This window comes from Ictidomys tridecemlineatus, chromosome 11 (genome assembly GCF_052094955.1).
Source record: "Ictidomys tridecemlineatus isolate mIctTri1 chromosome 11, mIctTri1.hap1, whole genome shotgun sequence".
Taxonomy (NCBI): Eukaryota; Metazoa; Chordata; class Mammalia; order Rodentia; family Sciuridae; genus Ictidomys; species Ictidomys tridecemlineatus.
This window is the reverse complement of record NC_135487.1, coordinates 71815424-71828135: the sequence shown is the minus strand read 5'-3', so window position 1 is coordinate 71828135 and position 12712 is coordinate 71815424. Positions and strand designations below refer to the sequence as shown.

Here is a 12712-nt window from a genome sequence, read left to right as displayed (position 1 = left end):
TCAGCCTAACACTCTTTCCAATTCTACATCATGTTACCTATACATAATTTCAATTGTAGTTATACACAGTTAATAAAATACATTTATTACCTCTGCAAATAAAGTACCCTGTGGTTCCAAATATAGACACATGCCATGCCGTTGGTTGTCTAAAAAATCTTCTAACCTCAGAAATTTTACAGCACACAGAGACCGCCAATCACGCCAATAAACTGAAATTTCCAGTTCACGTGACTAGGATAATTAAAAAAATAAATAAATAAACAGAAAAGACATCATTGGGCACACACTTGATTAAAATATCACAAAAAATATGAGATACAAATACAATAAACAAAGGTAACACAAAGATAACACTATTTCAAATAAAATTCTATAATGTTTCTTAATTGTATATTCTTTTAATAAATTAATACATTTTAATTTAAAAGCACAAACTCAAGAAGACATTCTCTGGGTAAGGTATTTCCAAAGTACACTTAAAGAATGCATATGGGAACCACTAGTACAGATGAATGCCCACAGAAGTCTTCCCATTTAAAGTTTCAATCTTTCTTATTTCCCTTCTTCATATGTATCAATTGCTATGCTACTGTGAAAAGACCCCAGTATTTGCCTCACAGAATCCATGTCAAACCTTATTTCTTTCCCACGGTTGAGCAAGGGAATGATCTGAAAATAGCATTTATTCTGCACTTACAATATGCCACACACTGTGGCAAGCACTTTAAGAGTATTAATATTAGATCATTTAATCTTAAAAAAAAAATCCAGCTGGTAGCAAGGCTAGAGAAGGTAGGGAAGAAAGGGGATATTCAGCTTATGCTTTCTGCCTTAAAATGTTTATGTATTGTAACATTTTAAAAAAGAACACCAAAGTAGTAAGAACTTTAATACTGAAAACATAGGAACCAGTTAAATGTAACATATCCTTAGGAAAGAATACATGATAATCATCAAAAACAATGCTTCGGGAGGAAACATATTTAAGGTTTTTACAACCTATTACTAAATACAAACACAGAATGTAGTTTATAAGTTGGAGTCAAGTCATAAACTAACCTCTACATATCTTATAATCTCTATACATTTTAATTATAACGAAGTACTAGACTCTTCCATTATTTTCTCAGGATTATGCAGACCATCCAGAAAGAGAGAAAAATAATTTTCTCTTTAGGGTCTACAAAGTAATAAATTACTTCTTTTATATGACAAATTTCAATTTATGAAGCTATGCATAAGTTTCTGGTATACATAATAAAAATTCTTTCCTTAAGTTATAAAACTAGTTGATAAAAATGAATACATAAACACTTATAAAAATGCAACATGATAAAAATCTGTCATAACACAATGCTTCAGAAAGACTCATAGCCGATCAGGAAAAGACTCAGAACAACATATCAATGGCATGTGATCCCAGGGCTTCCTATCTCAATTCTTCCCTCTGACTCATAATTAATATGGAAGAGGATGCTTATCATGAAAGGGAAAGAATGAGAAGAATAATTATTACTTTAGGATTAACAAATAGTATAGAGAATAGATGTGATACTAATGCTATTATACTGCATTCAAGTTAAAAGTTTAATTATTTTGGTAACAGTTGTTTTGTGAAATATGATGGTAGAACAACTATATTGGGAACTGGTAATTTAGATTACTTATTTTTAGACTAGGAGAAGAGAGAGGATTACTTTCTCCTATCTTCTTCCTTAGGGAAGAAAACTTGTTATGGACAGGCAGATGCAAGTGGCACAGAAGCTGGGGATGGCATCAGTATTTTTTAGATTCTCATACTTTCACACTGCTACATTTCTGAAATTATACTTTACCCTGAATGAAAGTGGATTCTCTCACCTCATTTGTTATTTATTCTAGTCATTCTGGTAAACTTAACATATTGATTCATCTCTTTCCTCAGGCTTGTTATTCCATGCTTCAAATGAAAATATGTTACAGATTTAGGATGGGATAGACTTTAAGCTAGATTTCCTAGAGCTCTATAATGAGAAATTAGGTATAAACCTCTTTACTTTTTATTGCTTTGCATTGTTCCCTGTCAAAATTACTCTTAAGAACATAAGAGGGGGGATGGCTGTGATCTAGAGATTTTTATTTCAGTACTGCATAATCTATATCATGAATCCTCAATCCTTTTTAACCCCTGATATCAAGTGCAGTTTGGGTAAATTAGCCTGGGATATAGAATTGAAGCAGCTACTACTGTTTAGAATTTAACATGCAAGTTTGACTGCTGCTTTGGTAGAAATTTCCTAGATAAAGGAGATCTGGTCTATAAGGCAAGGGCATGCTCATATATAACTGAAAACTACAGGAATAATGAAATTCTAGATGGAAGAAATCTACTATTCCCCAGCCACAAAAAAAAAAAAAAAAAAAAAAGCTGAGTAGTACGATTTGAGTTAGGTTAACTAATTGGCAGTACTGGCAGACCATGAATGCCTGTGTTTCATTTAGCTGTATTTGAATCTACGATCAATGAGAAAAGTGTATGAGAGAAATAAGAAATCTGTGTGGCTTATCTCTCTAAGGCCTGAATATAAACAGAAAAAGGTAAGGGACATTGAATCAGCTTTACCCATAGTGAAGGAAGGAAAGCAAAAAATTTAAAAATGTGTGGCAGTTAAAAAAAAAATAACAGCAGCCAAACAAAACAAAGAACAAACAAAAACTCCCCAAATAATGCAAGCAGTATACATTTAGCACAAAGAAGGCTGATGTTTCTAAATGGTTGTTGAAAAGCTCTGGGTATCAGCCAGTGAATACTTTCATTTTTCAATGGATACACTGACATCTATCGGACACCATGGGAACCACTACCTTAAGGTAATTCATAGTTTCACCATTAGAATACTACATACATGCCTTTTGATGACATCATATCTATGCTAAGCTAGGTTTTCACAATAATAAAAAGCAACTTCATATGAAAAATCTTCGGAAGAGGAAATGAAGAACCATTTGATTCAAGGCTTTAAGAAATAATAGTGTACAACAGGTAGACATCCCATTTGTTAATTTCAGTTATATAAGAATGAAATAAGATTTTTCCAAAATCTATTGGGGTTAATCATCTAGTGTATAAACACTACTTATTAACTACTTCTTAATAAATGGAGTATTGGGTATTTCTTTTGTTCTCTCTGATATGTGGATGCTAATATACAATGTCAGGGGAGGAGGTGAAGAATAGAAGTTTAATGAATCAGACAGTGGAATGAGTCTACCCTCAGAACTTTTAAATTCGGGATGAAAGTTCATGTTGGATAGAATTCATCCCTAAGCTTCTAAAACATATTTAATAGGTTTTAATTTTGCCTCAAATTAATTTTTTAAAACCTAATCTGAGCTTAAGTTTCTTTACAGTAGTATTACTTATAATTCTTTTCTATTTCTCACATTGTTAAATGGAGGTCTTCAGTATTAAAGGTCAGAGAGACATAAAAAGCATTTTAAAATGCTTATACTGTATTTAAGAACAATTATTTTCTAGCAACAGGTGAGGCATGAAAATTTAAACCAGATTCAGTTATGAGGAAGAGGGTGAGACTGGGTAAGGAAGAAGGCATTTTCATGTAAACATGAAACATGTCTTTGTCCCTCAGATTTTGCTATGTGTGTTTATTTGGGAATCTACTTAGGAATCACTGTATCAATCAGAATGTCATATTCCTCAGGTATGCTGATATAAAAAAATACAGGTTAAAGAAAAAGGCTAAGTTTAAAAATTAATCTTCATAAATTATTTCCGTTCATTCCATTAATACTTAGTGATTATCTAAATTAAGTATCTTCTGTGATAAGGTACAAAGATAAGCAACATATATTCCTGTTTTCAAGTGGTTCATAGTTTTATTGGAAAGGTGGAAATGTAAATAAATATGAGTAATAAAATGATTTTTGTAAGGGAAGAGTACAAAAGAGATTGAAAAAGATGAGACTCAAATTGGGCTTTAAGAGATGAGTCACAAGACTGAAGGCAGAGAGGACACAATGATCAGAGGAAAAAGAATGTACAAAGGTTAAAGAAGTAGACAGTATATTTTAGAGAGGATATAGTTTCATGTAGTTAAGCCTAGAATATGGGAAATAAGGATAAAAAGACAGGTAGAGCAAGATCATGAAGGGCTTTGTATGACAACAAACTAATTTGATCTTTAACTTGGAAACTATAGGCTAGCACTAAAGGGTAAAACATGAAGGGGTAGAGGTCAATCATCTCAGGAAGTACAGTAGAGCCCTAGGATCATATTATCTTATGCCTACAGATGAAATAAATTTTTGTAGAACAAATAGTTCAAATCTCAGCTCCATATCATTGATCGTTTTAGAACTTTAGACAAGTTACTTTTACCTTTCTGGTCCTTAGTTTGCTTACCTGTAAAATATACACAATAATATGCTATCTGTTGTCTAGGTTTGTGTGAGAACTAAAAGTTAACAGAAGCCCAGCACTAAGTTTTTATTATTTTTCTTACTGTAATACACAATTAAAAAAATATACCCAGGCAGAAGGATGAGAAACAGACAAGTTAGTAAGCTATAATGAAGAACACAGACTTTTATTTTAGACAGAGTAGGCTTTAGTGTCAAGATACTTGTGATGATTCTCAGCTCTCTCACTTTCTAGCTGTGTGGCCTGAGAAAAATTAGAAGTCTTGGGACGTCAGTAATCCCTAGAACAGCTAAAAATAATTATAAAATATATCTCATAAGATTACTGAAAGGATTAAACGAGAAACTATATATAATGTGTCTTATTTAGAACCTATTATAGCAACAGAAGCTCCAATGTAGTATGTGAACATGATTAACTTTTTCAAGAATCTTGTTTGTGAGAAGCCGATCAATAGAGCTACAAGGAAACAATAAAATAAAATAATGGAAGGAATGCAAACATGTAATAATAATCAAAGATAATAGGAAAAGAGGTTAAGATATAGGTCACAGCAGGTATAATTGATGGAAGAAGCTTTCAAGATATTATAAAGAATGGGAATTAGACAGACTTCTTTCTCTGAAACCAAGATGATGATGCAGAAAATGTAGTGAAAGGTAGGAGGAATATGAAGTCTAATGGGCTTAATCTAAAACAGAAGTAAAGGAGTATGAGATGGGGGAAACAAAAATTACTGGTAAGAGTTGGATTTGAAATGTACAATTAACTTTTAGAGTAAGCCTTACTGAGGGTGGAAACTAAAATACACACTGTAAGTATTACTAACTTCAGCAGCACTTAGCATATGAAAGCAGAAAAGCTACATGGCAGGAATAATTTGTTATTTTGGGTTTACACAGCCGGTATGGTATAAAGACAAGGTCGAAGGATGTTGTGGGGGCATCAGCAAGGAAACAGTTCGAATAACTGTTTTTAGGGTACACGGAAAAGGAAATGAAGTTTGGAAGGAACTAATAACATAAAAAATATCTAGAATATTAAGGAAATGAAAATATGTGTTTAAATAGTTAGCTTTATGGTAATAAAACAAAGCCGGGAGTAATAAGAGCTATCATTTACTACTCAACTATTATGTACAGGTATTATTTTAGGTGTTTTATGCAGTTATCTCATTTAGAAGAACAAGAGATTTGGCAGCAAAAGTTTGGAATACTGAATTTAAGATTTCAACAATTTATTATATATTTTATAGAAAACTAGACAGGAGGAGTTTGAACAATTCCCAGCACAATGAAATGATAAATGTTTAAAGAGCTGGAAATGCTAATTACCCTAATCATTCTATATTACATACATGTATCAAATTATCATACTACATTACATAAATATGTTTAATTAAAATAATTTTGAATGAAAACAACAGATTTAAGTTGTATAGAAAAATTTATTGCTAAAATAACCCAGGAATAAAAGTACAATGGAGCTGAGTTACAAGAAATTTGAAATAAGGGTGTGTTGAATGGGTTGTGTGTTTTAAGTCCCTCCTAACAATGGCAAGTGTTAGAGCAAAGGAAAAAACAAAGTCATCCTTAATGAATTTAGCAGAATGCCTGGTGGTCAAGAAATGATAAAAACAAAGAACAACAACAAAAAGGTCCAGACACAGAGGTGCGCACCTGTAATCCCAGCCACCTAGGAGGCCAAAGCAAGAGGATCATAAATTTGAGGCTAGATTCAGTAATTTAGAGAGACCTTGTCTTAAATAAATAAATCGAGATGTAGCTTCATGTTAAAGTGTCCCTGATTTAATCCCCAGAGCCAAAAAAAAAAAAAAAAAAACCCAAAAAAACCCCAAAACAAAAAACAAACAAACAAAAACTAACTGATTCTATATATAGTTGATAATCCCCAAGGAGTCACTTAAAAACCCAGCATCTAAGATGATCTCAATCTCCCATGATAGCTTGATCAAACTTGTTATCACAGGAAGGGGGAGGAAATTCAAGAAAAAAGAGAAATTGCACAGCCCGCCCAGCCCCCCCTTTTTTGAGCAGTACTAGGAACTGAATACCAGGAGGTTCTCTATTACTGAAACGTACCTGCAGCCCTTTTTACTTTTTGAGACATGGTCTCCCTAAGTTGTTCAGGCTGGGCTCAGCCTACTGAATAGCTGGGATTATAGGTATATACCATTGTACTCAGCTATTATGTTTATAATATAAAAAGACCAGTTTTATAAGAAAGTAAAAGAGAAACTTGATATAATACAGAACCATTAGTCCGTAACTATTAAGAATTCTGGATTATACCCTAGGCTAGTTATTTAACCTTTAAACCATAATTTCCTTAATTTGTACAATATAGGAGCTAAATTACATAAGGAAAAGTGGCAAAATCCAAATGACATCTTACATAGAATTCCAAAACAAAAAAAAAAAAGGACTCCATGTTACCTCCTGAGACAATTGTACAGAACACTGGAACTCCCTGGAATATAATTTTAATTTTTCTAGAAGAATTCTAGATCTAGGTCATTTCTACAATTATCTTACAATTTTAAGAAGAACTAGTGATTTCTTTCTTTCTTTGTTTATTAGATCACAGGGCCTCATGCATGCTAGGCAAGTGCACTTACCTTTAAACTTCATCTACAACCTCTATCTATCCATAGGGTCTTTCTATTAAATTGCCCAGGCTGGTCTTATACTCCTGGATGCAAGTGATCCTCCCAAAACCGCAGTATCCTATATAGCTATAGCTAGTACAACAGGAGTAGTCCAAGACTTATATTTCTATAAACATTTTCCATAAATAAATATTCTATCATTATAAGAAATAATAAAAGAGTAAAAAGCACATGTAAATGTAAAATGTACTATGTAAACATAAAGAACTATTGTAATAGGAAATGTGGTCTCTGCCAAGAAGTTTATAATAAAATTAGGGGCAAGGAATAGGAATATTGGGAGCTATAAGGACTAGCTGGTTTGAGAATATGGCTTTACTAAGCCATTCAGTGTCTTCAAAGTTTCAAAGGGAGCATAACTCCAAGTGGGAAAAAATGTCTGATATCATAGAGTAGAAAAATAATTTTAGTTGTAGATCTCAAGTTATGAACAACCAATAGTTATCACAGACTTTCTAGTGTTCTAAACTAATAGTTTAGATAATTTCTAAACTATTTTCTCTTTCCAGGCATTCACCATTTTTTGTACTTTTCTCTCTGTGCCACCTTTATCTTTATATCTCATTCAAATTATCATAGGGAAAAGAACATACCTTTAGAAGCAGGACACTGAAAGTCTAGTAGTTCTAAAATTTATTAATATGTAACTATGCTGGTTTCTCAGTTACTTCAATGACTGCAAGACCCAATTTATTTTAAGTTCTCTTTTTTAAATATACAACTCTCTCAATAACCTTACTACATGTGAAATCTCCCAATTAGTAATTTTCATTTTCTTTTCTTTTTTTGGTACCAGGGATGAAACTAACACAGGGGTTCTTTACCACTGAGCTACATCCCCTGCCCTTCTTATTTTAGGACAGGGTCTCACTAAGTTGATTAGGATCTTGCTAAGTTGCTGAAGCTGGCCTCAAGCTTGCAATCCTCCTGCCTCAGCCTCCCAAATTGCTGGGATGCATCACAGTGCCTAGTTTTAACATAGATTCGATCCTCACACATCTCACTGAAATAGATAACATAAAAGATTCGAAAACCGGACTACAGAACAGGCTAAGCATTTTGTTAAGTACATGTAACATTTAAGTGGTTGACATAATTTTGAACCAAGAAAAGCAATAATAAAGGTCTGAGCTAGTATGCTTGCTTTGAAGACTTTATTGGAAAAATATCTTAATAAAAGCTGGAGCTATAACAGCCAAAATATTTTCATAGATTACATCACCATTAAGCCTTATAAATCTGCTTTCTGAATATGATATAACAAAAAGCTTAAACTCTTTAATTTTCAGATAGTTATGATTGATTTTTAACATTTTCATCCCATACTCAAAAAATGAATTTGAATCTAAGATCAAGTCATCATTGTATATCTATTGAATATAATGTGACAAGTTAATTTCAATTGGGTTCTATAGCCACAGAATGGATTCTAGCTAGAATTTATATCTTCATGAAAGACACTGAGATACATGGAAAGTGAAGAGACTTGAGTATAACTTGAGTGTAAGAGCTCCTTTCTTTTTTTCTTTCCGAAATGGGGGATTGAACCCAGGGGTGCTTAACCACTGAGCCACATCTTCAGCCTTTTTTATTTTTTTGAGACAGGGTCTCACTTAGGGCCGTGCTAAATTGCTGAGGCTGGCTTTGAACTTGCAATCCTACTGCCTCAGCCTCCTGAGTCGATGGGATTACAGGTGTGCACCACAGTGTTCACCAAGAGCTCCTTTCAAACTCAGCTTTGATAAGATAACCAGAACCTGGTGGGTCAGAAGAATCACTTCAGTGATTAGATGGTGTGTTATTAAAACAACAAACACAATACTAGATTTAGCTGGTTTGTTGATTTTTCTCGTTTAATATAAAGCACACATTTTCAAGTGAATGCACAAATGGAAGCTACAATAGGAATCTGATATTTACCTGTACATAAAAGTAGACTTCTATGTAACTTATTACATGAGAAATGTCAAAAAAATATACCTTTCTTTTATTCTTGTTAAGAATAAAGTCTGTTAAAGTCTTCCAAAATAATAAAACACTTAAAACATTCAAAACAAAAATTTTAGTATAATGAAAATTCAAGTAAAAATTTCCTCATCTTACCCTGTCTAGTTCCAGTGTAAACTTCTGGTCCCATGACTGATTGGAAATGGGTTTCCAGCTAGTTTGACCAACCACAGTATTATCTAGCTTCAAAACAGCACAGACATCATCTGTAATTAAAATTTATAAGCTTGTTTAAATACTTTAAACCTTTAAAATATGCTAACACTATAGCAATGAAAAATCTTAAGATTCTTTGAAAATGTTTTTTCATATTTAATTCTTTAGTTTTTTAATCCTAAATTGCTATATAACACTCCCACTAGACCCTTCCAGATTATGCTGTGTTTGATAAAACACAAATGGTAACTGCTATCTAGTTTGTATGTAAAAGAATGTGAATTAAAGGATTCGAAGTCATTGTTTGCCACAATGGATGATCAAAAATCCAGTTTTTTCTTTGTTTACTCTTGTTTATATTTAGAGTTTGGCAGCCTCAAACAACTCTTTATTTTCACAAACCCTCTCTCTAAGCACAATCAACTACAGACAAGTTCACTTTTGTACTTTATACTAGGTTTAATTGTCATATGCTTTTTCATCCTAGATATACACTTATGTATAGTTTACAACTATACTTCACAATGTCTCCAAAGTGCTTCCTAAATATTTTTTCATTTTATTCTCCTCAATCCTTACCCTCTGATTCCTATTAAAGTTGACTTGCAGGTTGCTATCCCAGTACATAGGTTTGGTCCAATAGTTAGTTATGCAAATTTCAATATTAGTTTTGAAGTATCACCAAACCATTAAAAGAATCAAGGTATGATCCTACAAGAAGAACAAGTCTCATTGTCTCTGTATATTTTTCAGGTGGGCATAAAGAGTGATTTTTCAATATTTCATTCTTTCAAAAGAATTACCATTGTTTGTCATTCATTCATACATTTTCAGTAAAATAAATTCTGCTGCCCTTTTGCTTCCTATCATTACAGGTTTTAATATTTTAAATTTAACTACACAAATTATAATTTCAAGTTTTTTTTCCCACTTGGACACCTTCCATTCTTTTCTGTCCCCATTGATAATTCCTTTGTCTAGACCCTTTCATTTGTTATATTCTTTAAAAAAGTGTGGTTACTGAACTGGACAAGTCATCGGTTTTTAGGAGATTTCGACTACTTCCACTTTTACTTTTACTCGTTCTGCTCATGAAAGATGATCTGGCTTCACTCGGACTCCAACCAGGTAGAGCAACAGATGTTGCTTTTGATCTTCCAGGGACATTCTCTAGGATGTCTTGGCAGCCCATAAGACGAACTTCCAAAGTACCTAGTAGCATAAATAAAAACAAATAAGAATACCAATTCTTAATATATAGAACTATGTTTCTGCTATATATTCAAAAAGAGAGAAAAATAAAATTAAAAGGATCTTCTAAAATAGCAAAAACTCTTCTCCTAGAGGACCTGTAAGGTTAACTATCAACTTTCCTGCTTTACTCAGAGAAACCACTGAAAATTTTTAGAAAACTGTAAGAACTTTTAAAGGAAAGAACAATACCCCCCAAAGCTGACTGTAGGGCATAAAATAAGTTACATGAAACTCTTATATATTTGAATACTCATTTCTATTAATTATATAAAAAAAATTCTTGAATTATGTGGATAGAGAACTTTGAAAGGGGAACATGAAGTTAAATAATACATCTATTGAAATAGCATGCAGAAATTATAAATAAGTCTGACAATGGGAATAATAGTTATGGTTACTAGTATTCAGCTAACATAGAAAAGAACTTCACAGGCTTTTTACATAAACAGCCACTGTTCTGTTTGATATGTAAAATTACCATATTATCTTTCCATTCTGAGAGGTTAGTCAAAAGAATAAGAGTTGTAATTAAGCATAAAATAATTGCTATTTTCTTAGGCAAATAAATACTAAAAGTGTTCAAAAGGCCATCTGGAGACGAAGCTTTGTCATCCTTTGGGCTACACTATATAAGAATTAAAAATGCTGCTTTAAGGTTTGGAGAGTGGTAGAGTGGTAGAATTCAGTGACACACAAGGTCTCTCCCATACCTTATTCAAAGTACCAATCAGCACCTGCTTATGAATAAAATGCTTGAGACAAGGGAACCATCTGAAAAATCAGAAACAGCAATACTCAGTGTACACAGGGAAGAAGCCTGTTCTTACCAACTAGGACTGAAAATCTTAATTCCTGGAACACTGGAGAGTCTTACCCTACAGCAGAAAGAACAATTACCCCTAAATGGTGCTCTTATTATACATAACAAATGTCAAAAAGCAATACTGAAAAGATAAAATAAGAAACTCTGTCCTAGAACAAAGCTTAAAAATATTCACAGAAATTAAAAAGTATCTAGCTCTCAACAAGAAAAAATTCAAAATGTTTTCCGTTAATCAAAGATTATCAGGTGTATTTGTTTTTTTTTCTCAGTGTTCCAATTACCACAAAGTTAGTAGCCTGCCATAAATGTTAGAATTTGCAGACAAGGACATTAAAATAATTATTATAGCTATATTCCATCTGTTCAGAAGTTGAACAGATACATGAATGAAATAAAACAGATCCAAACCAAATTTCTAGAGATAATTCACGGACACTGTCTGAGATGTCTTTAAAAGTACACTGAATGAACTGGTGATAGATTAAATATTTAAAAGATTAGTGAATTTGAAGACATAGCAAAAAAAAAAAAAAAAGACCAAAAATGGAAGAAAGAAGACTTGAGGGGAAAAAAAAAAAAGAACAGAACATATGTTAATGATGAATTTAACAACATGTAGCCTCATATGTGTAACTGAAGTTCCTGATGAACAGCAGGGAGAAGAGGAAAGAGATATATATACATATATGTATATGTATGTAGGGGTATATATATATATATATATATATATATATATATATATATATATATATATATATATATATAATGAATATGTAAAAATTCTTCAAATTTGATGAAAACTATAACCCAAAAAGTTCAAGGAATACCAAAGCAAAGAAATACAAGTAAACCACACCATAAGCCAATTTCTCAAAAGCAGTGATAAATAGAAAACAGTAAAAGTAGCAAAAGAAAAAAAAAATTCACATACAAAGAAATAAAAATAATAATAAAAAAGATGGTAGCAGATTTCTTGTTGGAAATAATGAAAGCAAGACTAGGTACTTTAAATGTGTAGTTTATTATATGTCAATTAAAAGTTAATAAAATCGCTCTCACAATGATATTGATGATAGTGGCACAATCATATAATTTATTAAAAATCATAAATTGTACATTTAAAAATGGGTAAATTCTATGGAATGTAAATTATGCCTCAATAAACCTATTAAAAGTTGGGGAAAGAGTAGAATTTCAGTTTTTTTCATGTGTTGTTGTGCTGTGGAAATCTTATTTTACTATAAAGTGATAAGACAGATTAAGTATAGTGGTTATCATTTTTATTCTAGTTCAAAAAAATAACTTATTGTATTTGTTTTTTATTTGCCTTTTCATATACTGGCAAACTTTGCTAATTTCC

At 32.1% G+C, this 12712-nt stretch overlaps 1 protein-coding gene across 4 annotated transcripts in view; it reads right to left on the bottom strand.

Moving 5' to 3' along the window:
* Positions 1 to 12712, bottom strand: part of Pkn2 (protein kinase N2) — a 115978-nt gene that overhangs the window by 25201 nt on the left and 78065 nt on the right. For 3 of the 4 annotated variants that reach the window (XR_005735276.2, XM_005339118.5, XM_021735819.3), the window contains exons 7-9: positions 10302 to 10487; positions 9216 to 9325; positions 91 to 234 (exon numbers count right to left, since the gene is read on the bottom strand). Coding sequence is in view for 3 of the 4 variants with exons in the window: in XM_005339118.5 (XP_005339175.2) it covers positions 91 to 234; positions 9216 to 9325; positions 10302 to 10487 (440 nt within the window). In the remaining variant the exon portion in view is untranslated. The remainder of the gene's footprint in view (positions 1 to 90; positions 235 to 9215; positions 9326 to 10301; positions 10488 to 12712) is intronic. The other variant, XM_021735820.3, reaches the window with a different exon arrangement.